Consider the following 27,193-nt stretch of genomic DNA (forward strand, 5'->3'; position numbering starts at 1 on the left):
GACATTGTGAGGAGAAAGGTTAGAAGAAGTATTTGGGGTATTTATCTGTGCATGAAGTCGAACACTGAACTCCCTATTTTCCAAGACAGGAGCGGTTTCCCGACAGGAAGTCATGCCTGTAACGCCTACTCAGGGCAAAATCATGCACAATTACGGTCGCCAGAGGCCAACTGTGTCCGGTGATAGAATAAACAGCTTGTGGCTCCGAATTAACCGTGGAGGCTGGATCCATTGTTTACCGGTACGTTGTTTAAACCTTGATCTAAATCCCAGAATTAAACATAGGGTATGATAAGTTATACTGGGAAGTGTCTGTCCTTGTAGATAAAACCTATAGTGGTTGCGTTAACGTCACAGTGACTTGTGTTGTTAAACTTCCCTTTACTGCTCGGCAAACAGCTAACGTTAGCAAGTTAGCTTATCAGCTAGCGACCGTTATCTCGTAACGTTATCAGCTCCTCAGCTGTTAACCCTGACCTTTGACTAGCGGGCTGTTTTGATGCTGTCACAAACACATAATGCTTCAAACGCTAACAACAAAGTACTTCCCCTCTTGTTTACTGTCGCAGGACGAAGAGCCACCTGAGTTTCACCTAAACTGCAGACTTCATTCTCAACCTGAACCACCTCCACCATGACGGCCGCTGTGAGAGGTATGTGGTGTTGTAATTAAACTCGAAGTTATTTACATTTCCAACCTGTTTAACCAGCTGTGACTCAAAGAGGCTTTTGTTTTAAGACATAACCGTAGTAATCCATATGTTAAGTCTTGTTTTATACTGTTTGTTTGTTATACAATTATATATATTTTGACTTCTGTAAAAGTAAATGAGCATGAAACCGATTTCTTCTCATCCAGCTTACATTGTTAGCCTTTTTAGACCGAGTATACTGTGTTTAGACTGATCCCGATTGTTTCATTCATCTGCTTAACGATACCTTGAAGTGAACATGAAGCATCTGAGTAATTACTTGATTATTATCTGATTTTGTTTTATACTTTTTTGTACGTGCCAACACAAATACACACACCGACACTCAGGTACTGGACCTGAGTCGGTGCCAGTACCTGAGCCGGTGCCCCACCTTACTCTAAGGAATGTAATCCAATTTTCTCCAGTGTTTATTTTTGTCCAAACACAAACATGAAGTTACCTGAATATAATGCTATGTTAACCTGGGAACAAATGAGTTAAATCAGGAACTATATGATCAAAGAAAGTGTAATCAAGATTACAAGTCTGACCAGTTTTTTTACATTTAGTGCAACAGGCCCATTTTGGTAGTATTGAGGTTCAAAGCCCCGCCCTATGTGTTTCTAGAGAGGGATTGTGGTGGCGAAACCATGACTTTTGTGCCTGTGTAGTTCAGCATTGGCTAATCAGCTGTTTTGTCTTGCGATACAAAGTTGACTAGATGCTTATTCAGTGTGGTCAGAGAAAATCAAATAAGTTAAAGGTATGTTCACACCTGCATTTAGACAGGTTCTAATTGAATCACTCTGGACGTATCCAAGTTCAAGATGTAAATTCAACTTTCATTTTTTCTTACAGATTCTGCCAGTGTGCCTATCCGAGGTGCTGGCGATGGCATGGAAACTAAGAAACAACCAGCTGTCCTGGAGGTCAACACAGATACACCTCCGCCAGGTCCATCTGCACTTCCCCTCCTGAAGGTGGCAAGTCCAAAACACAGCCCCAAATGTACCCATCCCACTTCCACTGCTGCCCCCCAACCTCTTGGGGTTCTTCACCTGGGCAAGGTGAGTCGGGAGGCTTGTGCAGAGGTGGAGGCTGTGAGGATCATCGTCCCACGAGCCGCCATTAGCCGAACCAGCCGTGCGGGACCTGTTGAGGGTAAATGGGATGCTGGGCAACAGTCTGAGGAGCAGCACTCTCCCCCGCTGCCTCTGGTGGAGGACTGGAGAGGACAGCTAGAGAAGCTTCAGAACTCTGAACGCAGGCTGCTGCAGGATAAGGAAGGTCTTTCCAATCAGCTGCGTGTGCAGACAGAGGTAAGGCCCAAGTGAAGCAGGTACATTTTATTTAGATGTCAAGTTCATTTAATGTTTGCCTTGTCAAATTGTCTTGAATTTGGCTTCAGGCAGTTAATACAATGTAATCATGCTCCCTTTTGTTTCTTTGAGTGGACTTTTGAGTCCACTGTATTTATGTTTATCTATCTTAAAACTGTATTTAAGTGTGGAAGTGCTTTTAAGGGAATATAAAGGAAATAGTTTATTTTCTCATGCATGTCTTCAGCTATATAAAAGGAATTTGTCAATTGTTATATATTCTGTGTTCCAGGTGAACCGAGAGCTAAAGAAACTGCTGGTGGCATCTGTGGGCGATGACCTTCAGTACCACTTTGAGCGTCTTGCACGGGAAAAGAACCAGCTGATTTTGGAGAATGAGGCTCTGGGCCGGATTCTGGCACACACTGCAGAGCAACTGGAGCGGATGAGCATCCAGTGTGACGTTTGGCGGAGCAAGTTCCTGGCCAGCAGGTATGAAATAGACAAAGTTGATGGACTCTTAGCATCAACTGTAGTCATCATCAGTTTTACTCTGTCACGGAAATTTCGGCAGATAAGAATTGATAAGATTACATAATTACTGTTATCGTGCAGAGGAATGCAGAGTAAACACTTCCATTATTGTTGTTTTTCAGAGTCATGGCAGAGGAGCTGACGAATGCCAGAGCAGCTCTGCAGAGACAGACCAGAGAGGCACAAGGAGCCATTCAGGATCTGCTGTTAGAGCGAGATGAGTTCTCCAGAGACATGGTGCTCACTCACAGGTAACATAACCCCTGAACCATCATTACTAAATGAAATAAAGTGTTTATTGTAATGGGTCACAACTTAAAGGTTCTAAAGATGAGGCAAGGAAAGGAAAGGATTTCTCTTCTAGGTCTCTCCATTGTCATGTGCAGTAAGAAAAGCTGTTGAAATATCTACTAACTGTACATATATGCCCATACATTTTGACCAGCTCACTATCACACTTAACACTGCACGAACACGCACGAATGAGTCGGTGACAAACAATTTGCTGATGCAAGCACACCTTCAGTGCTTCATTTCAAAATAATACAGCGCATGTGCCAGTGGTTGTTGGCAGCCGATCAGGTACAATTAAAAGGCCAAAGATAATGGCCCTTCAAAAGGTCTGCAGTATTTTGTTCATAAAGATGATGACGTTAACAGATTCTATGCTGACGTTGCTGCTTTTCTGTTGCCAGATCTTTGGAGCAGCTCCTGGTGTCTCTGCAGTGGGGCAGACAGCAGACGTACTACCCCAGTGCACAGCCCCTCAGCACCGGAGAGCTGGCAGCAGCCAATCGCAAGCTAGCAGACGCCATCAACTCCCACCTGCTGGGCAACACCTCTGCTACCAGCAGCAGTGTGATGAAGAGCAGCAATGCAGCAGCTGAGCAGTTCTGCAGCACACCGGCCGAGAAGATGGCTGAGAAGGTACGAACTCTATATCTGTCTGAAGTCTGACAATTTCTCTGATGTTTGAAAAAATAAAATCCAGAGTTTAAAAATATGTCCTCTGTTTTCTATCTTAGGTGCTGAAGATTTTAGATCCAATTTCCTGTTCAGAAAACAAGGCAGACCCTCCACTCAGTGACTCCACCCCCTCAAACTTCCTCAATAATAAGAAGAGCATCGGCAGGTTTCACCCTTACACCCGCTATGAGAACATCACTTTTAACTGCTGTGAGCGCTGCAGTGGAGATATCCTGGTGCTGTAGAAGTCGAGGGGCGACAAACTACCCCCATCGAGTACAGATGCAGCATCAGAGCTCATTTCAAACGACTGAAGTCTCAACAGGAGTGTGCTCTGGATGATACTGCTGTTCTGTGTTAAGTGACTTATTCAGCCACCTCCCAAACTTGGCTGCTCTTGCAGACATTTCTTTTCAGGTGTGTAGCTGATTGTTGGGATTTCCACAATTTCAGATAATGGTTTTGATTATTTTATCAACCTGCTGATTATTTTGCTCTCTTAACTTGAGAAAAATGTAAATAAGATAACGGGGTTATTTGTTCAGGAATCGTGATATGAGAATGATGAAAACGGTACATTTCAGAGCCATTGTAGCCTGGTGTAAACCATGGAGAGTTGTATTTATTGCTGGGATGTGAGGTCATGATGAGTCAGTGTTACAGGGTGACAAGACACAGTTGGCGTGTCTGCTTATTCAAACTTGAACATTAGGCTTTATTTCATTATTTGTTTATCCATAAGTCAATTTGGAACAAGAGAGCAAACTGGCTGTAACGTCTGAGGCCTGACTGGGCGGCTTGTTGTGGAAATAACATTCCAGGAACAACAGATAAGGAGATAATTGTACAGTCTAACGTTCACTGTGAATGTACAATAACAAAAAAAGTTATGCCTCTTATACAAGCCGGTATGATGGTGCTATCATTATTTAAAGTATTAGATTCATATATTTTGTATATTTCATGCTGCAAAGGCATTTTAATATACATTAATTATTTTGGAAGTGATTTTATGGTACTACTATAGAATATTATTGTGCAGCAGTATTGATATATATAAAAAAAGCCCTGATATTATCTTTTACACACACACACACACACACACACAAAGTCCAGTTATTTGCAGTAAGATTTTTGTGGTGTTTCAAAGAAAAATTTCATTTTTCTAAACATTTTCCACAATTTTGTTTTCATTGAATCAAGTTATCTTCAGTTGGGTGATGTTTTGTGCAATTCATTATTTTAAAAAAAGATTTAAGACTGTTTTCTTTTTTGCCTCAATATGCTACTATGAAATAAGTAATATAATGCACGTGTTTTTGCAATTTTCTGAAACAAAGCTGTACATTTTGATTTATTTCATCTGTAATGGAAACATTATGATGGTGACTGTATAATTTATGGTGAAAGTAACCACACGAACATGTATACATATTTTGTTTTCCATCTCAGACTAAAATAAAGACCAAAGTAGTTTGTATCTTTTTAAAATGTATTTTTCTTGTCTTGTTTATAATCCTGCATTGAGTCCAGTGTTGTAAAAAAAATACCAACATGTCATACTTGAGTAGAAGTAATCATGCTAAACATTACTTTGGTAAAAGTGAAAGTCATCCATACATACAGTACTTGAGTACAAGTCTTAAAGACTCTTATTATATGAACTTGAGTACCAAAAGTAATTGTGTGGCAATAAATGTACTGAAGTATCAAAAGTACAAGTAAAGGTTACCTACTGTACATTATGGGTCGAACAATTATCTGCCTGGCCGATTATCGGATCAGATACTCAGTTCTTTTGATTATCAAAATCTTTTTATTTTTATTTTATCTGATTGCTGATAAACTAATTTCAAACTGCTACATTGACCATGATGCAGTGTGTAATCTGCGAAGTAACTACAAATATCAAATGTAGTTTAATAAACAGCACATTTGCTTCCAAAAGAAGTGAAGTGGAAAAAAAAAATCAAAAGTACTTTAAATTGTACTTAAGTATAGTACTTCAGTAAATGTACTTAGTTACATCACGTCACTGATTGAAACCCAGTCGAAAAAGAAACAAGTAGGCACCAATGTCAACCTGTTACAACATTTTATTCACCACTTGTCTCGGTTTTTGACATTTCCTCACAGTGCTCGTACAAATGTTCTTATTTACTGAAGTTACAGTTTTTGTTGTCTTCACTCGTCGCTCCACCACGTCTTGCTCTTGCCTGCACTTTTTTTCCCCTCGACGCTGTTCTTAAATGATGTCCGTACTCTGTTTGAAGCTGGTTTGTTTTCTCTGTCACTGTACAGTCCAGCCATTCTGTCTCTCCCAGTGAACCCAGACTGTTTAAAGGACCTGTTCAGACTTTGGCCCTCATTTTTAAAAGTCCACCTGTCACCACCCCTATTTGTGACTCCCTTGACTCTGTTATTGTCTTTCTGTGTATGTTGTTGGTGGAAGCCCTCATGCTTCCTCTTGGGAACGAACTTCAGTGCCTCCTCCCATTTCCCCGTCTCCTTTAGAGTGAGCATGATGCGGACCATTTGGTCCAGAGTCAGATTTTTGGCTCCCATGTCCCAGTGGAGGAACTCATCCAGTGGTAACCGGGCTGTGGCCAGCTTCAGTCGCTTGGCATTGGCCAACGACAAGCCTGAGTGGATCGACCTGTCCACCATAGCTCCGATGATGTAGACCTTAGAGGGGTCATATGTGCGAAGAACATTGGGGGAGTCTGCAGTGAGGTATACGAGCTGCTCAGGGGGGAACACATCGACATGCTGGCGGTCAGTGGCGGTGATGAGCAGACGGTTCCAGGCCTCTTCACCGTATCGTTTGAGCAGCTCCTGCTTGTAGGCACTGTCTGGCTGCAGGTTGCAGAAGTGGAGGTGGAAGGGATCAGTGGCACGCCGGTTCCATCCTTCCACCTCCAGCAGCTGGGAGACTGCGTTCTCCACCTCTCGCTTGGACATGTTGGACTCATAGCTCAAGTCAAACACAAGCGGCTGACCAAACACCATGGCCTGGGCGCTCCTCCAGGCCAGCAGCTTGTCCAGGGAGCTGTCCCAGAACTTAAGGAGGAATGTGTTTTTAAGTTCTGATCCCTTCTGATCATCCCCTTCCTCTGCATCACCACGCTGTCTTCTATTTTGCTCTATCGAGGCCTCCCTTTGTGTCTTCTTCTTGTGCTGCTTCTCTTTACGTGCCTTCTTGTGGCCCTCCTTGATGGCCAGGAACTTCAGGAACTTCTTCCTGGCGGATTTGGTGGTGAGCTCTGCCAGCGACTGAACCTGTTCATCAGTCATCTCTTCAGGTACAAGCTTCCCTGCGAGCCGCCACATTTCAACCAGCTCCCGAGTTGCCTCCAGCGAAGAACCGCCCTCTATCTTCCCTTCTGGTTCATCATCACTTGCTTCATCTTCATCATTGACACCTTGTTTCTCTTCTGATGCAGCTTGCGATCTCATGACATATTTCCATTTTTCCAGATCTACTGTCTCCATTTTCTCGGATATGTCTCCTTTTGGCTGGAGGGCATCTTTCCACAATGGGCTCCCAGTATTTAAGTGGCGAGCAAAGAGTGTGTGGTGATTACAGGCGCTGCTGACTGGGAGGAAACTCACGACTTTCCTCTTGGTGACCCAGGATGCCATAAGATGACTGCACCTCCAGAGTTCATGAAAAGGCTGGTTGGAGAAGAGCCGTAACATCGTGATAATAAACTTTAAACTGGAGCTGTGTCAAGAGTGCTAAAACCACGAAGCATGGGCTGTCAATGCTGGACTGTCCGCATGTAAACGGAACCAAAGGTGTTTCCAACGCGGTCCTCTTCCTCTTCCGCTGTCACAAAAACGTTAGTGGTAACAAAAGCACCTTGTTAAAAGTCCGACGTAATGTTCACTTGTCTCGGCTTTGAGTTCAAGTTGTGTTGACTTGTCGTGGCGTCCATGCTTGAACATATTAGAGGAAGGTCACGTTGTTACACGGTGTCACACTATATTGTGTCGTAGTGAAATGTCACTGCACGACACAGTTTATCTGGTCTTAAATGCTTATCTGGCTGACCACATCAAAATATATCAACTAGAAAAAGATATTTTAGCTGTTATTCGCTATGGTATCGATTATTACATTGCTATGATATATATTATCATTTATTATTTTTACGTTGACGTTAATTCATAGTAGTCGTTTCCAGTCGGATTTTTTCACAGCGTCGTACAGAAATTGTGACGTAATTTCCCCTGCTAGCAAAACAAGTGACGCTAATTTGTTAGCCATCGAAAATGAGTTTGTTTTTGCCTAAATTAACTTGCAAAAAAGACATAGATGAAGTTATCAAATGCGTGGCAGAAAAAGTCGTAGTTTTGAGGTTCGGGAGAGACGAGGACTCGGTCTGTCTCCAGCTGGATGAGATTGTAAGGAGGACCGTTAATACACAACAACTGCTTAATGTTTGTGTCACGACTACTTTGCTTTTGCTAAATTGTCGTTTTTGTCCGTCCGTCTAGCTGTCAAAAACGGCCCATGACCTGAGCAACATGGCGTCCATCTACATCGTTGATGTGGATAAAGCCCCCATCTACACAAGATACTTTGACATCAGCTACATCCCCTCCACCGTTTTCTTTTTCAATGGGCAGCACATGAAAGTGGATTATGGGTTAGTGGATGAAGGATATTGAAGGTTTCTTTTCTTTACCTGCACGACTATATGTGATCTCAAGATCAATTAATCTGTACATGATTTTATCAATTTGTTAATCTATTTTGCGATAAAATTTCAGAGAATGATGAAAGTGACCATCACAATTTTCATAGCCCGTTGATATCTAGAAACTGAAAATCTGGCAGAAAATGTCATATATATATATAGAACCTATAGAAATAACTTTGTTTCAGTTCTGCTTTAAAGTCACACATCAGTCTGGTCTTTCAACATTAAGGATGCATGTCAACATATACACAAACAAACTTTCAGTTACCATAGATGTACACAATGTGATAAAGTAACTGTTTTTCTCTTCCAGCTCCCCAGATCACACCAAGTTTGTCGGCAGCTTCAAGACCAAGCAAGATTTCATGGATCTGATTGAGGTCATATACAGAGGAGCCATGCGTGGGAAGATGATTGTCCAGAGTCCCATTGATCCTCAGAATATTCCCAAATATGATCTCCTCTACCATGGAATTTAAGATAAACCATTCTGGTTGAGTAAAGGACAAAAATGTATCTTAGACTTTCAACCAATAAACACCCAGTGTCTCAGATTTTGAATAAATACATTTGTTAAACAAACATTTGTTAAACAAACAAATACACATACTGTGATGGGTTTTATTAAAGTGCCCATTGTCACATTTATTAACAGCAGGTTAACAGAGATTCTGCAACTGTTCTGATCATGTTTATTTTTCTTGTGAAAATGCTGTGTCATCTTGACGTTTCCCATGGAAATGAGCTGCACATCAGCAGAGACATACAATTAATTTATGCTATGTACATGATGTGTTTTTATAATAAACTTTTATATTGTATCTCCCTGTAACCTCTATGTATGCATTTTATTTTGGTGTTAATATGAACTTACTGACACTTTTATAAACAGTTGCAAGGCACATCTTGATTGTTTTTACAATTATCAACTTGCCTCGTCGTACAGGCATGTAGCAATATTTATTTTACTCCTCAGGTATAACTTTAAGACTGTTCATTCAACACTTCTCTGAAACAAACAAGTCCAGTTGCCTTTAAAATAGCGCTTAGAATTACCATGACGTGGATGACTTGAGAACCTTCATCAACATTAATCTCAACATGAAAGGATGTTTTTTTGTCCAGCATGGAAAGCAGAAACAATTGCACACTGTGAAAAATGTAATAAAAAAAAAACAATTGTGTCTTGCTAAGACACAAGGCCAGTTCACCCTATAGTCCACTGGTTTGGGGAGGTCTCTTGCAGGACGTGGTGCACACACTCCTCTCTAAGAGCTAAACTCACAAGGAGAGCCGTTGCAGAGGGGGCAACACATCCGTCCATGCAGAGCCTCTGGTGTTGTACATGGACTTGGAAACTGAGCCTCCATCCCTCTCTCAACCTCATGAGTTATAAGAGAAGGACCAGCTTAAACCACTGGAACAAAAGCAGCAGGGTGTAGGAGATGGAGACAGATCACTGCAATCACATAAAACAGCAGGGGGATACAGCAGGCTCACCAGATTATCACTGGCAGCTTCCTTTTAAAGGATAGTCTTACAACATGATATATGTTGTAAGACTCTTATACCTTGCCATTCATGCTGCAATATTTGAAGAAGTGATACGTAGGCAGTTATGTGAAATTTCTTGAGAGCTGTTCATTGATAGTGCTCTGCGTGAGTGTGAGTGCATGTTACATAACTGGACATGTTCATAGTTTGTATATGAAGATAAACATACAATCCCACAGTAATTTTTCTATCTAATTATATATATTCTGTATTCATGGTTGATTTTGAAGTTAAATGAAATAAAAAGTTGATGGCACAATGGCATAATATGGTCAGAATAGCCACCATCATATTTCAGCTAAGAAATAATGATAAAAGAAGGCCCTGATGATAAATTATGTTTGAGCTCTCTATGCAAACAAACCCACTTGTTTACAATGAAAATACTCCTTTAAACATCAAGCATCATGATAGAAAATCAGAAACAAAAAGAAAAATAAATCACATAAAACACCCAGTCATCGAAAAAGGGCTATTTTATTAATTTACTGCCACATTAGGATCTGCGGGCACAACCTGCTTACCTATGGTCTGGCTCTCTAATCATTCAGTGAACAGGAGAGGTTGCTGTCATATTGCACATTTGTAGAGTTTGTGCTTTTATTGTGAAAAACATGCCGCCAGGAAGTCTCCCTTCTTCTGGCGGAACTGAAAAAAGCAACACAGCAATGGCAGCGACCTTGTTCAGAGCATGGTCTTCATAACAGTTTAATGAGTTAATCACCTAGAATGCTCGTATATCGACCACACGGGGTGACAGTTTGGTGTTCATAGTGTCCGTGTCAGGGTTCACATCATGCTCTCCTTCATCAAGGCGGCTGTCGGCGGATTGACCGGTGTCTGTAGAGCCCACGGTCACCAAGGTAACAGAAGTTAGCTAACGTTATAGTGACATTTACGTTAGCAACAAAAGCTTCGTTTCCACTAAGCTAGCACCTCTTAGGATTGTGTTTCCGCATGTATTGGTTTGTTAAATAGGAACTGCACGCATTAATACAGATACTATTAGACTTTTTCCATAATTATAACGTAAAATTAAAACAGGTATTGAAGTAGGACATGAGCAGGCAGAGCAATGGATAAGATAACATATAACTTCTGTATAGTAACATATAACAGCTACTATACAGAAGAACATTATGCTGCAGGGACATGTACCAACTGCTTAAATCACAGTGGCACAGTAGTGGTAAAGCTTAAATGACAGACGTTCAATGTCTTGCATTAAATGTGTTGGTGTTATGATGTCCACGTATTTGAGTTCATGACTGCTGTGGCTCATGAAATCACAGCAGTCCCTGTGTTTTGGCTCGGAGAGAAACTTGTGATGTGACAACTGCTGTTTGTTTCACAGGTTCTTTACACAGCCACTTGAAAGTCCTAACTGCTGGGCTGAAGACGTTTGAAATCCCTCCAGATTTCAGTGGTAAGTATCCATCTTCTTGTCATTTATTTCATATGATTTTTTTAACCAATGTCTATCTTTGTTTGTATATTATTTAATCAAGTACATAACATTGATATAAACAGCAGCGGGAAAAGACGTAGAAGAAAAACACACTGAAGAGAGTTCCACAGGAACTTTGAGACATGTGAACCTGGTGCTGTATGTTCGTGTTGTTCATGATCCCATACTCTTGTTTTTGCCTCCTGAAGATGTGGTGTTGCCAGGGAAACCCAAACTGAAGGTTATTCAGAAGGTGCCTAACCTCAAAAAGGCCAAGAAAGAGATGAAGAGGCTGCGGGATATCCAAGGCCCAGCTAAGGCAGCTAATACATTCACGAAAGGACAGTTTGCTATTGTGGTGAGTGCATTTATTTAGTGTAAACACTGCTGTTTAATGAAAGCTGACAGCTGCTTGAAGAACTGAAGAGTTCTATTTCCAGACCTGCAGTATTTTGTACCCAGACCCATAATAACTACTTCACATATTTGACTGTCCTCACAGGATATGAATATGAACTGCTTAGACATCTCTTATTACCGGCACAGAATTACACTGCAACTTTTGACGTCAGTTTAATATTTGAGCAAACTACAGAGGACTTAGTCTGCACAAGAACTGTATTTCAACATCTTACTTTAAAATATTATCCAGTCTTGCGTCGAGAATGATAGTACTTAAAACTATAACTTATAACTATAGATGAACAGCAGTATTATCTGTTCACCCTGCTTTCTACCTGTCACACATGTTCTAACTCTATACTTATATACTTAAAAAATACAAAATGAATAAGTAAATAAAAGTGACTTCTCTTGTCCTCTGTATCTCTCTCTTGGATGCTCAGGCCTTAGGAGGGGGCTACATTCACTGGGGTCACATAGAGATGATTCGTCTCACCATCAACCGCAAGATGGATCCCCGGACTACATTTGCCCGCTGGCGCATCAATGCCCCGCATAAACCTGTCACACGTAAAGGTCTGGGTCAACGCATGGGTGGGGGCAAGGGAGCCATCGACCACTATGTGACACCTGTCCGCTACGGCCGTTTAATCGTGGAGCTGGGAGGAAAGGTGGAGCTGGGGGAGATTGAACATATCTTGACTCAAGTGGCAAAGAAGCTACCCTTCCCTGCCAAGGTGAGATGACAGATAACTTATCTTGCAGAGCCCCTGTCGAACCTCTTTTGACTTTATAGGAAAAGATTACTTCTCATAGTTGTCTAAATAGCTCAGATTAAGCCTCTTGCCAAAATGTGTGCAACTCAGTGCAATATAAAGTTTACCTAGTACATATATGGATGAGATGAATGTACACAAACATTTAACAACAGTGTGACGTAGATGTATACTACACATTGAATTTAACTTTTGTTTAACACCAAAAAAAAATGACTGCGTTAGTCCCTAATCAATTGTACCTAATGCACTAAAAAACAAAAAGCCTGTTTCATCTCTCTTACAACCTTTGTTGCAGTTCACAAAAATACAAATACAGCTCAACTTAACATTGGCTCTTGTTGCAATTTGTCATTGTTTTAAATTAATATAAAATATGTTTTTTCAGGTAATGACCAGAGAGAGCCTAGTGGCCCTGCAACAGAAGCAGGCTGATATGGAGCAAAATAACCAGAATCCCTGGACCTTCAAGCAGATAGCTCAGGGCAACATGCTGGGTATCAGGAAGGTGCTCAGCCCCTTCGACCTGCACAATCATGGACGCTTCGCAGGCAAATTTCACCTCAAGGGGAGGGTGTGACAGGCCTGACGGACAGAAATCAACACAGTGTCATACTGTCATACCATCTAGACCACATCATTGAAGAAGCAACTAAAACATTGAAAGGCTCTGGCTGTCAGTGATATTTGGGAATCTTTCTGGATGTTTCTTTTTTTACGCATTGATCTGGATACTTTTCCCCCTTTTCTTGTTCTCAATTAAAACAATAAACTAGATTATGTAATTCAGTTTCACATGATTTTTAAGTTCTTTGTGTGTCATCAGTTGCAAAAAGATACAGAAGTGAAGAGAAAACAAATCTCAACAAAGTTCACTGAATGGAGATCACCTGTTTATATTAACAAGTGATGATATATTTAATCTGGAATTCAAATTGCTGTCTGCTTGTAAAATGTACAAAAAAGAAAAAATAATAGAACAAAAAAGGTGTGTGTGTATTATGTAACTCGATTTACAGTATGTCTGTATACTGTGTCTGTGTGTGTGTATGATACAAACATCAAGACAAAACATGGAAACAAAAATTGAGAATATACGGCACAACTGTGAACCTACTGAGATAAGTGATGCTACTGTACACAGCAGCTGTTGTAGGATGCACCCATTATCATTTGTTGCAACAAATGTTTTACAGTTATGTTGTAAATATTAAGTAAACATCACTTTTTTACTTTAATTTATTAATGGGTGCATTTTGAAAAGCATCCTAATGCCTGTAATTTTCTAAAATTACATTTCCCATTAACATTTGACCCAACTCTGCATGAACCTGCTGTCTGAGAAGTATAAAACATAACAGTTTTATCATTACAATGAAAAGCTTTTTAAGAATATACGTACAGAAACTCCATTATAATGCTTCATATTTGCTGAAAGGCTGATAAAAAAAATTGTTCAAGTAAAAAAAACATAAATACAAAATAATACATAAATATGTCAAAAAAACAAAAAACATGTTCCAAAATGGCTTCAGGCCACTTTTGAAGCACACTGTGTGCCCTGCGTAGCACCTCACAGGTGTCTTTGTCCAAGCTCGCTCGTAATGGAATAGATTTATCATCTTAAATGGGGCAGCTGTCAAATTGCGTTAATGAAGTAATACATTCAGTTTCAGCTAATAAAAAGCACCATCCCTATCTGGTGTACGCCCCTGGTAATATAAAACTGAACTCACCAGCCTGAGAGGAATCGCTGCCTGACAGGCGCAGCTCTGGGAAAACTTCTGTTTTTACGCATGCGCGTTGTGCGCGGAACAGTTTCGAAAACAGCACCGCGAAAAGTAGCTGGGCTCGGCCGCTGACAGCTTGTGTATTTTGGCATTTCATGCTCAATATATGTACGACATTTCTATTTTAATGTTTTGTCACCCGTTCTAGGTCTGTTTACACAGAGAAAACTCATGTTTATTGTTGTTGCTCCTGCTAGTGTTGGCTTGTTTACGTTAGCTTAGCTAGCATTATTTACATTAACGTTAGCTACATTTGCTAACGTTGTATATTTACACTTTCGTTCGCTAACGTAAGCAAACTAGCAGACATGAATCCAGTACGTGGTTCCAACCGGGCCGCTTCAAATGCACCTAACTTGAAGAACAAGAAAAAATCCGATCGGACTTCTAAAAAACAAGAAACCGAGCATCAGGTCGGTAACACTTCAGCTGATTTTCACTCCATGTCTTGTTCAGTCTCCGTTTTAATGACCTAACGTTTCTTCACACTTTTTAATTATGTTTTTTCCAGGATCCGGAACCCAGTGACAGTGACCATGGCAAGAGCACACACCCAAAACCAGCACAGAAGAGGAAAGGTTAGATCAGCTCTTTTATGAGGGTGTCCTGCCTTATCATCAGATGTATAAATATTAGATCATGCAGGATACTGTAACATGTGGACCTTTTAAGTATTGAAACTCCACTTATACTGTACTTTCTGATTTCCCTTGCTGCTCTTTGTAGCTGGAGGCTCGTCTCCAGTCCCTAACAAAGTCAAAGGTCAAAAAAATTGGAAGCTGATGCCGGTGTCCTCCATCACTGCTCTGGAGAACATAATGGACTTGTCAATACTGTAAGTTTCACTGTGCTCATGTACAGATGATGACCCTCATCGGCTTTGTATAGGCAGAATATGCGGCACAGCCTTTTAAAACCTCCGTATAGTGATAATGGTATTGGCTCAATATTTCTAGTATGGGTCGGGCTATAATTGTAACCCATTTCAACCATTCATCAGTTTTCGCCATGACAAAATTAGGAGGCACTTCAATTACTGCCGATGCACACTTTGTTCTGTTTTCACAGAGCAACTCTTGCTTTGAAGAGGAAAGAGAAGAAAGAGAGCCAGGAACATCTGAACATTGTGAAAAACAGGTGAGCAATAAGACAGAAATTCAAGGTCAGCAGTCATCAGGAAGCAGATCATGTTATGTATTATAAAAGTAGGGGTTGTAAGTCTGCAGGTAAGTAAGGTGACCACACCTTCAAAAAGCATTCCCTTTTTAAAACAGCCTGTATTCTTTCATCACAGGGGCTGTTGAAGAGCTCTCTCTCTCCTAGGGGGGCTCTAGACGGGGTATCTTGTACAAATTTTACTGCAAGTAAACAAGACCGAATCAAGAAGGTGGTTGTGTCATGAGAGGAGATGTAATTCTGTTGAGTGCAGGTATAAAAGAAAAAGCACAAGGTCTTGCGTAAATACTGACCATTAAGTTCCCTGGAAATAAATGTTCAGAATCTAGAAATTAATATGCGTTCCCACTGGCAATATGTCCTCACATCATACATTTAAAATGTTTACCTCATTCTTTCCTAATTGTGTTCATATTTTTATTGCTCGTTGTTGTAGATGTCACTCTAGTGCCTTTCTTTGCCTTTGTAAAACACTTTAAATTGGCCCTATGTTTGAAATGTGCATAGATAAAACTCCCTTGCCGTGACTTATCTCTTCAAAAAATGACTGGTTATATGATAATTTCATCATAACACAGTTCCAGTGAAGGTCGATGAATCATCACCCAACCATAATCTGATTTGAGTATTGACTCAAAAAAAACATGTTTGTAAGGAGTGCGTCTGACTGTTTTCCTGTCTTTTTTTCCTGATATTTTAGGTTCCTTGCTCAGTGTGCACAGCTCAAAGTTCCTGTACAGAAAGAAAAGGATGTGGAACATTCATCTCATCGCCACCAGGAGGAGAGCAAGAAGTCAGTGGTTGGAAAAACGACTCTGAGCACCCTTCAGGTGAGAAACAGTGTAGTCTGAGGAGGCAGATACACAACAAATACTATTACAATTTAGAGACTAAAGAAAAAATTGAATATGCTGATTTATCAATAGTAAAAACAATCTCAAGATGCAGCCCTCAATGCAACAAACAGCAAGGCAATCCAATAAGTAATTACATATGTTTTGAAAATGTATTTAATCTGTTACTCTAGCTGCAATGGTGTGCAACTACCTGGAAAAGGCTAAATGTAGTATGTGTGTAAATCAGTGTATTTAATTATCTGTGATGCACATAAGTAAATGGTGTCTGTAGCTGTATTATACGTATTGCTGTGTTGTCTGAGTTTCCAGGAAGACTTGAAGGCTGTGGTCAGAGCTCTGGAGAAGACAGAGGAGCAGCATGACTCTTTACAGCATACATGCACGATGCTGAGAGACCAGGTGGAGGAGGAGGAGGAGAAAGCAAAAGAGGTGAAGCATAAACATCACAAAATGTCTCTGTTCCCTGAACGTTTGATACATGATATTCTTTATACGTATTATTTATTTATGTATTCCTACAAGGAAGGTATTTACATTAACCGTGATTTTAAAGTATGAAATATCGATATCATGTTAGTAATACACATAAAATAATATGTGAATTATCCAGCGCAGATTTTAGGTATTGTAGATCTTCTATCCATCAGTTCATCTGGTTGCCTTTTCACTTCTTAATCGACTGTAATTGGTCTTTTTGTACAATTTCTTTCTTTTTCTTTTTCTTTTTTTATAGTTATGGTTACAGACCCGCTTAGGAATAATTTAACTATTGGCATTTATTTTTTAAAATTTTCTATAGATATTATTATATTGTGATTGTGAATACGTCTGGCTAGGATAATCATGTAGTGAAAATCTGATATCGTAATAGCCCTTATTCCTGCATTATTACGTTATTCTTTAACTGACTGTTGATGAGTTAAAACTAGGTTGGACTGTTTGTTTTTACAGTAATTTGCAGTAGAGTCAAACCGGTCTATCAGTTGGCTGATATTATTGGCCATATTGGCCAATTACAGATAGAGCTGTATCAGCTTATATGTTTTCCTATCCTTTTCCTTTCCTTTTAGTTTTAAAAAACACAGTGCAGTAAGCGATGCTTGGGGTGATTTAATCATTAAATTCACAGTAAGTTTACTGTTTCAGTTCACTGGTGTCATTTTAGACAATAACGTTTATTGTTAAACTGTAAAATATCCTGCCTTCATTACATATTTTTGTCACAAGTGTTTGATAATCACATCTGAGGGATCTCTGTAAAATAAATGTGTATATTGGCTGATTATTGACATTGGAAATTTTTACTCCATAATATCAGTATTGGCATTAATCCCCAAAACTGCATATCTCTATTTTGCAGTCAGGAAACACACATTGTTTGGTTAAATTATTGGTCTGACTTTTTCTTTATCCATCATTCTCATCGTCTACAATATCCAACAGATCATCTATTATTCTCCCTTCACTCAAACATGCAGACATTATGTGTAAAGAGTCTCAACAAAAGGAAAAATCTGTTTTGGTACATTATTTTCAAAACAAAGCCATGGCCAAAACACTCTAGCAGACATTTTTATTTTCATGGGTTTTTTTCATTTATTAATTCTGACTGAGGTGTCTTTCAAATGTTACCACATTAACTAGGCCATTTCATCGCTGTGGACATCAGAATTGAGGTGACCCAGAAACAGAAGTGGTAGACTGCATTTCGTTACACAAATATTAGCCTGCTTGACGTTAGTAAGTCCACATACTTTTGTTGCTTCAGTTGAATGAACAGTATGATGAAATGTGGCTGTTGTGGGATCTGACATAGTGGGCGTATTGTTGAGAAACTTGTCCTGAACATTAAGTACAGGAAATGTCAATCATGTGTGTAGTATGCTCAATACAAAAGCAGTGGTTTTATAAGATGAAGAGATAAAGATCTGAAATGGAATTCATGCCACCCCTTTCTTCAAATCTGTGTTCAAACAGATCTTAGGGATAGCTGAACAAGCAGTTCTCAACCTTCCCCTGCTGCCTTCACAGAAAGATGAAACAACATTAGAGGTGAGCACTTGAGAATAATGTAACTAGTATCTGCTTGACTTGTCCCTATTGCACAATGCCCGTTTTCAATATTTTATCATGGAGTTCCATCTTTTTTCTTTGAATAAGATTTGGTCAACATGTCTGAGTTGGCACTTCCTCAGCAGTGTATCAGGGAAGTCCAAACATGTCCGCTGTGGTGCAACTTTGTGAAAAAAATATGAAATCTGTCTTACGAAAGGCATTTGTGACATCTGTGGTTCTGCACTGTCTGGGTTAGTTAAAACAGAAGGATTAAGCTTTGCTTTTGTTTTTGTTTCAAAGAACATTTTGCAAAACACTGTCAAAGCACTCCACATCTATTAGAAACACACAAAATCACGCAGCAGTGCTTAATACTTTTGTTTTCCACAGGCCAGGATGAGAAAAATTATACCAGACAGTGACTCTGAGGCCACGGCCCGGAAACTGGGAGAAATCCTGCAGAAATCAGAGGCAGTCCAGGATGCCCAGGCGCTGCTTTTACAGGCACACAAACACGCTGATCAGCTTTTTAACCCGGGCTTCACCCCAGTCGGTGGTGCACCTTGTTCGGACTGGAACCTCACCAAATCTCTCCTTACACTGGTCTGAGGAAATCTACAAATGTAAGAAGTTTGCACCTGAGCACACATTGTGGCTTTGGTGTTATGTTATCTGCAATAATCAAATTCAGCCCAAAACACTGTAGCCAGTATGAGGAGAATTAGAACATTTCCAACAGTAGTACCAGGCAGAAATGTCAGCAATTAAGCGGAGACCATGAAGTATGAGGAAAAGCATTTTGGTAAAATAAAATCAAATACAGATGTGTAAAAAAAGAGAGAAAAGTCTGAGCCCACTAGTCAGAATAATGCATTTTTTTAAAATTACAAATGATAATATCAGCTTAACATTTTGAGTGAAAAGTTGGGTCTTTGAAAAATCTCCATGAATTTCAGAATAAATTCGTACTTAGTGTGTCCCGCTTTTGTTTCAATGCTGGCATGCACTCAAGCTGGTATGGACTCCACAAGTTTGTGCAAAACCTGATGAATCATGTTATCTCAGCATGATTTGACTGTGTTCCACAAAGCCTGTCGTGATGTCACAAGAATGCTTGACATTCTCAGTTCTTCAGTTCTTGCAAAGCTTTAAGCTTTAGCTTGTGTTTGAGCTCATTATCCTGCTGCAGTATGAAGTCAAGTCAAATCATGGCTAGTCTAAAGGTTATGAAGGGCAGTGCATGGAAGAAGATTGAAACGTCAAGCTTAGTCCCCGAGAGTTTAAAAAGCAATGCCATCACAGATGCGACGTTTGCTAAATATAGAAGGCAAACGTCCTGTCAAAAGAAGACTGTCTTGTAGTGTGTTCTTAGAAGAAGAGTAGCAGTTTCTAAACCGGTTGTCAGGGGAGGAAAGAAGGCCAAACACTTGAGGTGCGAAAAGAAATACCAGAATTTCACAGTGGATGGCTGGAAGAAATGTCCTATTTATTGATGAATACAAGTTAGAGATTTGTGGCAGGAACAGAAGGGTGTATGTAAGGAGACAAACAGGAGAGAGAATGATACCACAGTGTTTCCAACCCACAGTGAAACATGGTGGTGGGGATACTCTGGGATTCTGGGAAGTCTTGGATACCTGCAAACAATCACAGAATTGACTCCACCCTGACCAAGGAGAAGTACCACTCCACTCTACAGAGACATGCCGCGCCCTCTGGTTTGATTTTTATGGAGAATGATTCATACTGCAGCAGGATAATGAGCCCAAACATACGTCAAAGCTTTACAAGAACTACTTGAAGACCAAAGAAGATAAAGGAGTCCTGACTGCCATGGACCTTCCACAGCCGCCCGACCTCAACCCCGCTGAACATTTATGAGGGGCATTTGAAGGCTGAGAAAGCCATCACTAGAAGCTTTGCAGTCAGTGCAAACTGGTGAAGTCAATGCTAGCTCAAGTGCATGCCATCTTTAAAGTAAAAGGGGGACATACTAAACGCTTTGGTGAAAAGAATAGTATCACATTCCAAACAAATGCAAAACAGAAGTATTTTGACAGAGGTCTCCATCTTTCTGACCCCTGAAAAATGACAAAAACTGCCAATAATTTCTTTTTAAAATGCTGTAAAATGGCATTTACTCTTTGCACCATGCTGCTCCTTGCACCTTTTCCAGTTTTCTGTCTTTCTTTATTGTTTAAAGATTATATTTTGGCATTCTCCCTTCAATAGAGCTGATTAGTATTGCAGCCGACAAGAGATGAGGGGGGGCCAGAATCAAACCACGGATGTTGTGGTTCTGTGGTGATTCTGCTGCAATCATTCGACTACCAGGATGCTACTTCTCCATTTTGCCACCTTCTGCATTTTAGAGCTTTCAGTTTTTTTGTTTGTGTTTTTCTGCTGAGAGAAAGGTTAGCCAACTTCTCTTTCATCATTCGAGCCTAAACACCATTGAAGAAACATTGTACCTGCGTTACAAGACTAACAGGTTGTTCATAATCGAAATGCTTCCCTTTTCGACCTTGAAGACATGAGTGCGTGCCTCAGCTGAGTATCATCGGTTGATTGTATGATCAAATGTAATAAAATAGAAGCCATTTGAAGAAAGTGAATTTTGTTTATTCATGCTTTAATGCAGAAAGACAACAAATGTAAAGTGCTACCATTGATTACATTTTTATCTCTTCTGTCTATCAATGACAGATTAGATGAGTCTGAGTCATGGTTGATACTGATAAGGTCCATTCAGTGGTTGGCTCCATTCTGAGGCAGCATGTGCAAACTTAATGGTGCGTAATCACGGAGGATTCCATATGAACAATGATTACCCCGAGGACGGGAAACTCTGGCATTAAACTTATCGCTGTGTTCACCTTGGCTCCTTGTTTACCATGAAGGTGTTCCTGCCCACTAATAAAGGGACAAGATGATTCATGATTTCAATTTCATGCCCAGCTAGGACCCTCCCTTCAACGTGCCGCAACAGAAGCACAAGCATTTTTGAAGTCCTCAGTCATCTAGTTTTACTGATGCCAATTGTGTCCATATACAGTATCAAAAACCAAGCCCGGTTCAGTCGTTGATGTGATGTGTGCTCTTGTTTCTTCTCTTCACTGTTTGGCCAGATTTTTACACATACAGTCCGCTTGACAAATCATGGGAGTTGAGCTTCTTTCTCTGACATCCTGGTTTCTGGCCCCATTGATCCAAACCTATACGTCAAAGTTTTTAATGCTAAGAATCCCCATTGAAGGGAATGTTCTGTCAGAAACGGTTTGTTACATGGGGGCATGACAGAAGTTTTTAATCAAACAGTTATTTAACTCAAATCACCTTAAGTTATGGTCAAATCAGTCAGCAGGATATAATCCCAATATATACAAAATGTGAGGTGCAATATGTAAGAATAGGCCACCAGTCGAAATCCAAATATATCACCAGTGTAACCGCTAACTGCTGCTAACTGTAGCTGATAGCTAGTTAGCTCATGCAGCTAACGTTCCAGACTTGGGGGAGTGTTGGTGTTTATACCTCAAGCCCAGGAGCTTTGGACCAGGCCGGGGCTAGCTGGTTAGCATGCTAACTTCAGTAGATATCCCCTCAACACAATACAAGTACATCAACCTCATAACGTCACAATTATTTCTTCACATTCTGTTGATAATTTTAGTTAACTTTTGAATGTTTTGACTGAAATTCTTACATATTGCACCTGGAATGACATTCAGCTATTTTACCATTTGCTCTTACATTCATAATCATTTTTAAAAACACGAGCCTAAAGCACATGCGTAACTCAACCCCGAAAGTTTTTTATTTACACAGTTCGCTTTTTGGGAGGGATGAGCAATTTATGCAAGTGGAGAAAACAACTCGTAAAAAGTCACATTTTTAAAGATCAAAGACATTCATGATTTAACACAAAAAATTCTGTTCAGAAGCTCAGAAACATCATTGACCTCTCAGCTATATCTGTGAGTTCTTAAGTGAGTTTTTAAGTGACTTCCTTCGTATGGACTCTGAGGAGTCGTCATTGAAAAGGCGGTCAATGGTGGAGACCAGTGAAGCTTTGATTGCACGGCTTAAGCCTCGGGCAGCAAACACGTAGAGCACGGGGTTAAGACCACTCTTGATGTACACCAGGAACAGGGATATGTACACCCCAGTAGTTGCTCCTTTAAACAGCTCGGCCCGCTCAGGACGTCCCTTGGCCAAGGCCCGCAGGAACCGGCAAACAAAATAGGGCACCCAGCAGGTGAGGAAGAGGAGCATGGTGAGAAAGAGCACTTGGTACATCCTGGTCATCCTGCGAACAGTTAAAGTGGAGGTAGTAGAGGTGGGGGAGGTGGGTGTTGTGGGCACTGCTTGATGAACGGTGAGCAAAACCGCCAGGTTACTCCCCAAGAACACCACCAGGGGCAGGATGAAACCAGCTACTGTTTCTGTGACAAACAGCGCCATGTCAAACTCCCCACTCTCCAAACAGTAGTGTTTCCCCTGTACCTCCTTCAGGACGGCACTGTGGAGGTAGGGGGCAGAGAAGACAGCGGCTAAAAGCCATAAGATGCAACAGGCCAGAGGGACGGCCCAAGAGGGGCGCCGCAGTCGAGCCCACACAGGCCTCAGCAGACACAGGCATCGCTCCAGGGCAACAGCACAGAGGAGGAAAGCAGAGGCGTACAACCCCAGGCCTCGCAGGAACATGGTAATGTGGCAGAAGACACGGCCAAACGGCCAGCTGTAGTTGTGGGCGACAAAGCCCAGCATGAGAGGGGTACGCAGGAGCAGCACCAGGTCTGCCAGGGCCAGGTTCAGGACGTAGATACGGAAACTGCTGGCAGCACGCGTCTCGTCAGTGCTGCCTCTGCGCACCAGGTGACGTTGACCCCGCAGTCCAAGTGCCCAGACCACCAGCCCATTCAGAGGGACCCCCACCTTAGAGAACCAAGAGAACCAGCTGTCAGTCACATTCAGAATGACCGACTTTAAGCAACAGTTTGGTAATTGGGGGAAATGCGCTTATCTGCTTTATTGCAGACAGTGAAAGGAGACGAATGATTATTTAATCATTTGTATTCAATCTTCATATTTATGAAGCTTCAGGCAGAAGCCAATTAGCTTAGCTGAAAGAAAAACAGGGTGGAATTAGCTCGCCTGCCTCAGTCAAAAGGTTAAAGACTCCTCTAAAGCTTATGAATGAACATGTTATGTTTTGGTGCAAAAACCAGCCTATAAACATGACAAGTTGTTTGTTTTTGTCAGGATATGTGCCAGACTATTTCTTGGCAATATACCAGGTAATCACTGCTCCCAGCCAGGATGCTGTAAAACTACAAATTGACTTTTTAATCTTCAGTTTTTGTGGGATTAAACAAATTGTGTAACCTCTTAATCAAAATATTACCCCAACTATTTTAATATACCAATAGGAGCCTCCCTTGTCAGTGTTTCCAAACCTATGTGCAAGGCAAGCATTCAACGTGGAACCATGGAGGATTTCTCACCAGGAAGATGAGCAGAGTAGCTGTAATTTGGATTCCTTTGGAAACCTCTGTCTGCCATGAGCTGCTGGAGATGTTGGGGCTGGTTGAGAGCTGGTTCAGTGCAGAGACAGGAAGCTGTGTTCCATTCATATCAGCCATTGAGGTGATGCCAAACTTGAGATTAGCTGAAACACAGAAGACATGGACTTGATGTCACAGATGCATTGTTTTTGTTTGTTCTCTGCAACTTCACTAAAAATGCAAAATGTCACCATCAGTGACAGAAAATGTGCAACATGCATGATTGCACATAGGAATATGTATTTCACGCGTAAGTTGCAAAAATGCAGACAAGACGATGTCCACATCTCACCCCAACATGACACCACAGGCTTCCTTCCTTAGTTCTGTTTCATTATTGAGAACTCGACTGTGTCACAATGAACATTAAAAGACAAACTAAAATGGCACAAAGTAGAGTGCATACCTCTGCCGAGGCCCAACAGTCACCTTTGGTACTCACATATATGTAGATGACAGCCACCTAAATACAGTAATGGAATGTAACTAAGTACATTTACTCAATTATGTAATTAAGTGCAATTTTGAGGTACTTCTATTTTACTTGAGTATTTCCATTTTCTGCTACTTCCATGCCACTACATTATGGAGACAAATATTGTCCTTTTTATTCCGCTACATGCATTTAATTATTGACAAGTTACAATTTAATTATTTCTTTTTTGCATATCAGATATAAAAAAAAAGACTCAAAATCAGAAAAGGCTGAATGTTGGATCTGATAATCAGTCGGCCCAGAAATATACATACATGTCAATATATGGATACTTTACTTGTACTTTTGAAACCGACATTTATTGCCAGAAAATTTCTTTCGTTACTTAAGTACATTTAAAGGTGCAATATGTAAGAATCGACCACATGTCGAATTCAAAACAAATAGGGAGCAGTGTAATTACTAAAATTACAGCTGACTGCTACTTAGCTCAGTTAGCTGTGCAGCTAGCAGCTAGACTTGTAGTTTGGAGAACCAGGGCGTTGTTAATGTTTACACCACTAGCACAGGAGCTTTTGACCTGGATGGGTCAGGGCTAGCTGGTTAGCAACGTCATCAGATCAGAACTGTTATTCACATTCTGTTCATTTTAATTTCTTAATTTTTTCAGGCAAAATCTTAACATATTGCCCCTTTAATAGGGGTGGGGGAAAAAATCGATTCACATAAGAATCGCGATTCTAATCATCCACGATTCTGAATCGATTCATAAACTTCAAAAATCGATTTAAAAAAAATATATATATATATTTTTTTATTTTTTCTATTTTGAAAAACCACACAAAACACCAATTTGTGTTACTTGTGTACAGTTTATTTTTGTAACTTCTGGGAGAAAAAGGCAGCTGGCAAGTTATTTCTTGTACAGTAAGTAAGTTTTTATTTGTTTAGCATGAATAAATGTTACCTTTTTTTAATGTTTGCCTTTGTGTGATTACATCATTGGAATCAGTTTGTTTAAAAATCACATTATCTTATACAAACTATTGTTTTGATGCCATAATTTGCCTTAACACACTATGCACTGTATCAGTTTTTGAATCGAGAATCGGTTGAATCGAGAATCGATTCTGGATCGAATCGTGAGACACCCAAAGATTCACACCCCTACCCTTTAATATCGGATCCTTTAGAACTTTTACTCAAGTACTATTCGTATGGATGACTTTCCCTTCTACCAAACACTATATCTTTACTTATACTCGAGTGTGACTTTTGGCTCTGATTTGGGTTTGATTTTTTTCATCAAGATCCAGATTTCTTGAGAATTTAACGAAAATGTCGAAACATGGCCTGTAAAATTCATGGAAATGTCCTTTGATCTGGATTTGCACAAAAAACAAGCAAAAAAAAAAACCGAGACCCATCCTGCTGACAAACCAACCAAACAATGGACACGGTTGAAAACACAAGAGTCATCCACCAAACACATGTTTTTTTTTAATCACTGAAGAGGACACTGCATGGACTAAGTTCTAATCTTAGAAAATCTATTAATTAACCAAACAAGGACCAGCTGTTTGTCCTCATATGGGAGTTGAGTCTCCACAATGTTGACCATGTGATCCTATTTTTTTCCCACACAATGTCACTAATACAAGGACGCACATACACATACACATACACATACACAGATTTCCTGTGTCAGGTGTTGCATTAGCAGTAATGATTACAGATGAAAGGAATCTGTTATTTTCCCCCCCTGTTGCATCCCCTGTTGCCCCAGGGCCCTGCCTGAGTGTGCATCTAGACCGGGCCTGTTTGTTCACAGCTGGTATGAGGACAGCATGCATGCACGCACTCCTGTCTTAATGAACACACCTCCTCAGGTCTCCACACAGTAACAGCAGCAGCGCTAACCTCAGTTAAAGTTACTGATTTCACTTTTCTTTCCCTGATTAAAAGTGGCTGAAGCTGAGATTTCTAGAATCTAACCCAAGAAGTTTGGGATTTACAATCTGTGTTTAAAAGTCAGTGTTAAAAGGCTGCTTCCAATCATTTATGTGTTAATTTAAAGAGTTAGCTTCTTACCTTTTTATTTGCCTCGTGTGTGGGAGAAATGGAGCACGAGATAAAGAAAAAAGGAGTGTCTACTCTGTTATAAGAACAATCTCTCTCCCTCTCTCTCGCTCTCTCTCTCTCTCCCTCTCTCTCTTTCCTGTGCATGATTGCAAAACCTTCCTTCCTATGAACATATCTTTGAACATCAGAAAAATTACTTTCGACTGTTATTCAACCAATAAAATACCATTTCCTCTCGCTCTTATCAGCTGCAATCACCATTCACCTTTAGAAGCATGAAATGGAAAAGAAGAAAAACACGTCTTTATTCATCACATACAGTCGTGCAATGATTTTCAAATTATTCTCTGCATTTAAGACAGCAGCCGATCTAAGCGTAGTTAAGGGAACTGATCAGAGATGGTGGACGAAACCAGAACACCTGGAGGAAAACCCACACAAGCAAACTCTTAACTTAAACTGACAATTTAACAAGTCTGTCCATTTTACCCATGCACACTCATGTGCTGTAATTCTCTGCAATTACATGACCAGCATCTCCTTGCCATATTGGCTTTGGTTTTAAGATCTACGATCTTTATTTTGCTTCAGTTCGTGGGAACCTCAGAGTGACAGTCAGCACCATCAGAATGAGTAACTGTGGTTTTCAACACCGGAAAAAATATTAAATCTTATATCTCATTATTATCTTTTCACACTGGCACGTACAATTAAAATCGAAATGTTCCCACAAACCTCCTCTATCTCAACATGTAGTCAATGAACACACAACAGTTATTGTTGTGGAGGTTTAATCTTTAACTGGTAAGAAAAGTTGGACTTATTCATTGA

General features: G+C 40.4%; 6 protein-coding genes across 6 annotated transcripts; 4 read left to right on the forward strand and 2 right to left on the reverse strand.

Moving 5' to 3' along the window:
* The first annotated feature begins 13 nt into the window (after window positions 1-13).
* On the forward strand, window positions 14-4,994 carry blzf1 (basic leucine zipper nuclear factor 1). Its single transcript, XM_084362340.1, has 7 exons — window positions 14-241; window positions 570-653; window positions 1,554-2,014; window positions 2,307-2,506; window positions 2,671-2,799; window positions 3,244-3,475; window positions 3,574-4,994. Exons 2-7 carry the CDS (start codon window positions 635-637, stop codon window positions 3,757-3,759), a joined length of 1,227 nt encoding a protein of 408 aa, XP_084218466.1. The 5' UTR covers window positions 14-241; window positions 570-634; the 3' UTR covers window positions 3,760-4,994.
* Window positions 4,995-5,592: 598 nt separating this feature from the next.
* trmt10c (tRNA methyltransferase 10C, mitochondrial RNase P subunit) lies at window positions 5,593-7,496 on the reverse strand. Its single transcript, XM_084362304.1, has one exon. It carries the CDS (start codon window positions 7,211-7,213, stop codon window positions 5,699-5,701), a length of 1,515 nt encoding a protein of 504 aa, XP_084218430.1. The 5' UTR covers window positions 7,214-7,496; the 3' UTR covers window positions 5,593-5,698.
* A 216-nt stretch (window positions 7,497-7,712) lies between these two features.
* On the forward strand, window positions 7,713-9,052 carry txnl4b (thioredoxin-like 4B). The gene is made up of 3 exons (XM_084347763.1): window positions 7,713-7,921; window positions 8,015-8,166; window positions 8,534-9,052. The coding sequence occupies exons 1-3, from the start codon at window positions 7,790-7,792 to the stop codon at window positions 8,697-8,699; spliced, it is 450 nt and encodes a 149-aa protein (XP_084203889.1). The 5' UTR covers window positions 7,713-7,789; the 3' UTR covers window positions 8,700-9,052.
* Window positions 9,053-10,394: 1,342 nt separating this feature from the next.
* On the forward strand, window positions 10,395-13,188 carry mrpl16 (mitochondrial ribosomal protein L16). Its single transcript, XM_084349888.1, has 5 exons — window positions 10,395-10,637; window positions 11,129-11,200; window positions 11,431-11,579; window positions 12,067-12,360; window positions 12,788-13,188. The coding sequence occupies exons 1-5, from the start codon at window positions 10,571-10,573 to the stop codon at window positions 12,977-12,979; spliced, it is 774 nt and encodes a 257-aa protein (XP_084206014.1). The 5' UTR covers window positions 10,395-10,570; the 3' UTR covers window positions 12,980-13,188.
* A 1,016-nt stretch (window positions 13,189-14,204) lies between these two features.
* On the forward strand, window positions 14,205-20,887 carry cenpq (centromere protein Q). The gene is made up of 10 exons (XM_084351991.1): window positions 14,205-14,297; window positions 14,485-14,602; window positions 14,701-14,767; window positions 14,916-15,024; window positions 15,258-15,326; window positions 16,066-16,195; window positions 16,532-16,651; window positions 18,200-18,274; window positions 18,668-18,900; window positions 20,510-20,887. Exons 2-9 carry the CDS (start codon window positions 14,498-14,500, stop codon window positions 18,884-18,886), a joined length of 894 nt encoding a protein of 297 aa, XP_084208117.1. The 5' UTR covers window positions 14,205-14,297; window positions 14,485-14,497; the 3' UTR covers window positions 18,887-18,900; window positions 20,510-20,887.
* LOC311256709 (C5a anaphylatoxin chemotactic receptor 1) lies at window positions 19,356-26,631 on the reverse strand. The gene is made up of 3 exons (XM_084351979.1): window positions 26,372-26,631; window positions 23,785-23,948; window positions 19,356-23,215 (listed from the first exon to the last, which is right to left on the reverse strand). Exons 2-3 carry the CDS (start codon window positions 23,920-23,922, stop codon window positions 22,247-22,249), a joined length of 1,107 nt encoding a protein of 368 aa, XP_084208105.1. The 5' UTR covers window positions 23,923-23,948; window positions 26,372-26,631; the 3' UTR covers window positions 19,356-22,246.
* Between the last annotated feature and the right edge of the window lie 562 nt (window positions 26,632-27,193).

This window comes from Pagrus pagrus, assembly GCF_965226575.1.
Source record: "Pagrus pagrus genome assembly, chromosome: 1".
In the NCBI taxonomy this organism is placed as follows: domain Eukaryota; kingdom Metazoa; phylum Chordata; class Actinopteri; order Spariformes; family Sparidae; genus Pagrus; species Pagrus pagrus.

Coding starts and splice junctions, on each gene's coding strand:
- cenpq (XM_084351991.1), top strand. CDS start 14,498: ATGAATCCAGTACGTGGTTCCAACCGGGCCGCTTCAAATGCACCTAAC. Junction 16,652..18,199: donor AGGAGGAGAAAGCAAAAGAG/GTGAAGCATAAA, acceptor GTGTTCAAACAG/ATCTTAGGGATAGCTGAACA. Junction 18,275..18,667: donor AAGATGAAACAACATTAGAG/GTGAGCACTTGA, acceptor TGTTTTCCACAG/GCCAGGATGAGAAAAATTAT.
- trmt10c (XM_084362304.1), bottom strand. CDS start 7,213: ATGTTACGGCTCTTCTCCAACCAGCCTTTTCATGAACTCTGGAGGTGC.
- txnl4b (XM_084347763.1), top strand. CDS start 7,790: ATGAGTTTGTTTTTGCCTAAATTAACTTGCAAAAAAGACATAGATGAA. Junction 7,922..8,014: donor GTCTCCAGCTGGATGAGATT/GTAAGGAGGACC, acceptor CCGTCCGTCTAG/CTGTCAAAAACGGCCCATGA. Junction 8,167..8,533: donor CACATGAAAGTGGATTATGG/GTTAGTGGATGA, acceptor TTTCTCTTCCAG/CTCCCCAGATCACACCAAGT.
- blzf1 (XM_084362340.1), top strand. Junction 2,507..2,670: donor AGCAAGTTCCTGGCCAGCAG/GTATGAAATAGA, acceptor GTTGTTTTTCAG/AGTCATGGCAGAGGAGCTGA. Junction 3,476..3,573: donor CCGAGAAGATGGCTGAGAAG/GTACGAACTCTA, acceptor TTTCTATCTTAG/GTGCTGAAGATTTTAGATCC.
- mrpl16 (XM_084349888.1), top strand. CDS start 10,571: ATGCTCTCCTTCATCAAGGCGGCTGTCGGCGGATTGACCGGTGTCTGT. Junction 11,201..11,430: donor AATCCCTCCAGATTTCAGTG/GTAAGTATCCAT, acceptor TGCCTCCTGAAG/ATGTGGTGTTGCCAGGGAAA. Junction 12,361..12,787: donor AGCTACCCTTCCCTGCCAAG/GTGAGATGACAG, acceptor ATGTTTTTTCAG/GTAATGACCAGAGAGAGCCT.
- LOC311256709 (XM_084351979.1), bottom strand. CDS start 23,922: ATGGCTGATATGAATGGAACACAGCTTCCTGTCTCTGCACTGAACCAG. Junction 23,216..23,784: donor CTACTCTGCTCATCTTCCTG/GTGAGAAATCCT, acceptor TGGTTCTCTAAG/GTGGGGGTCCCTCTGAATGG.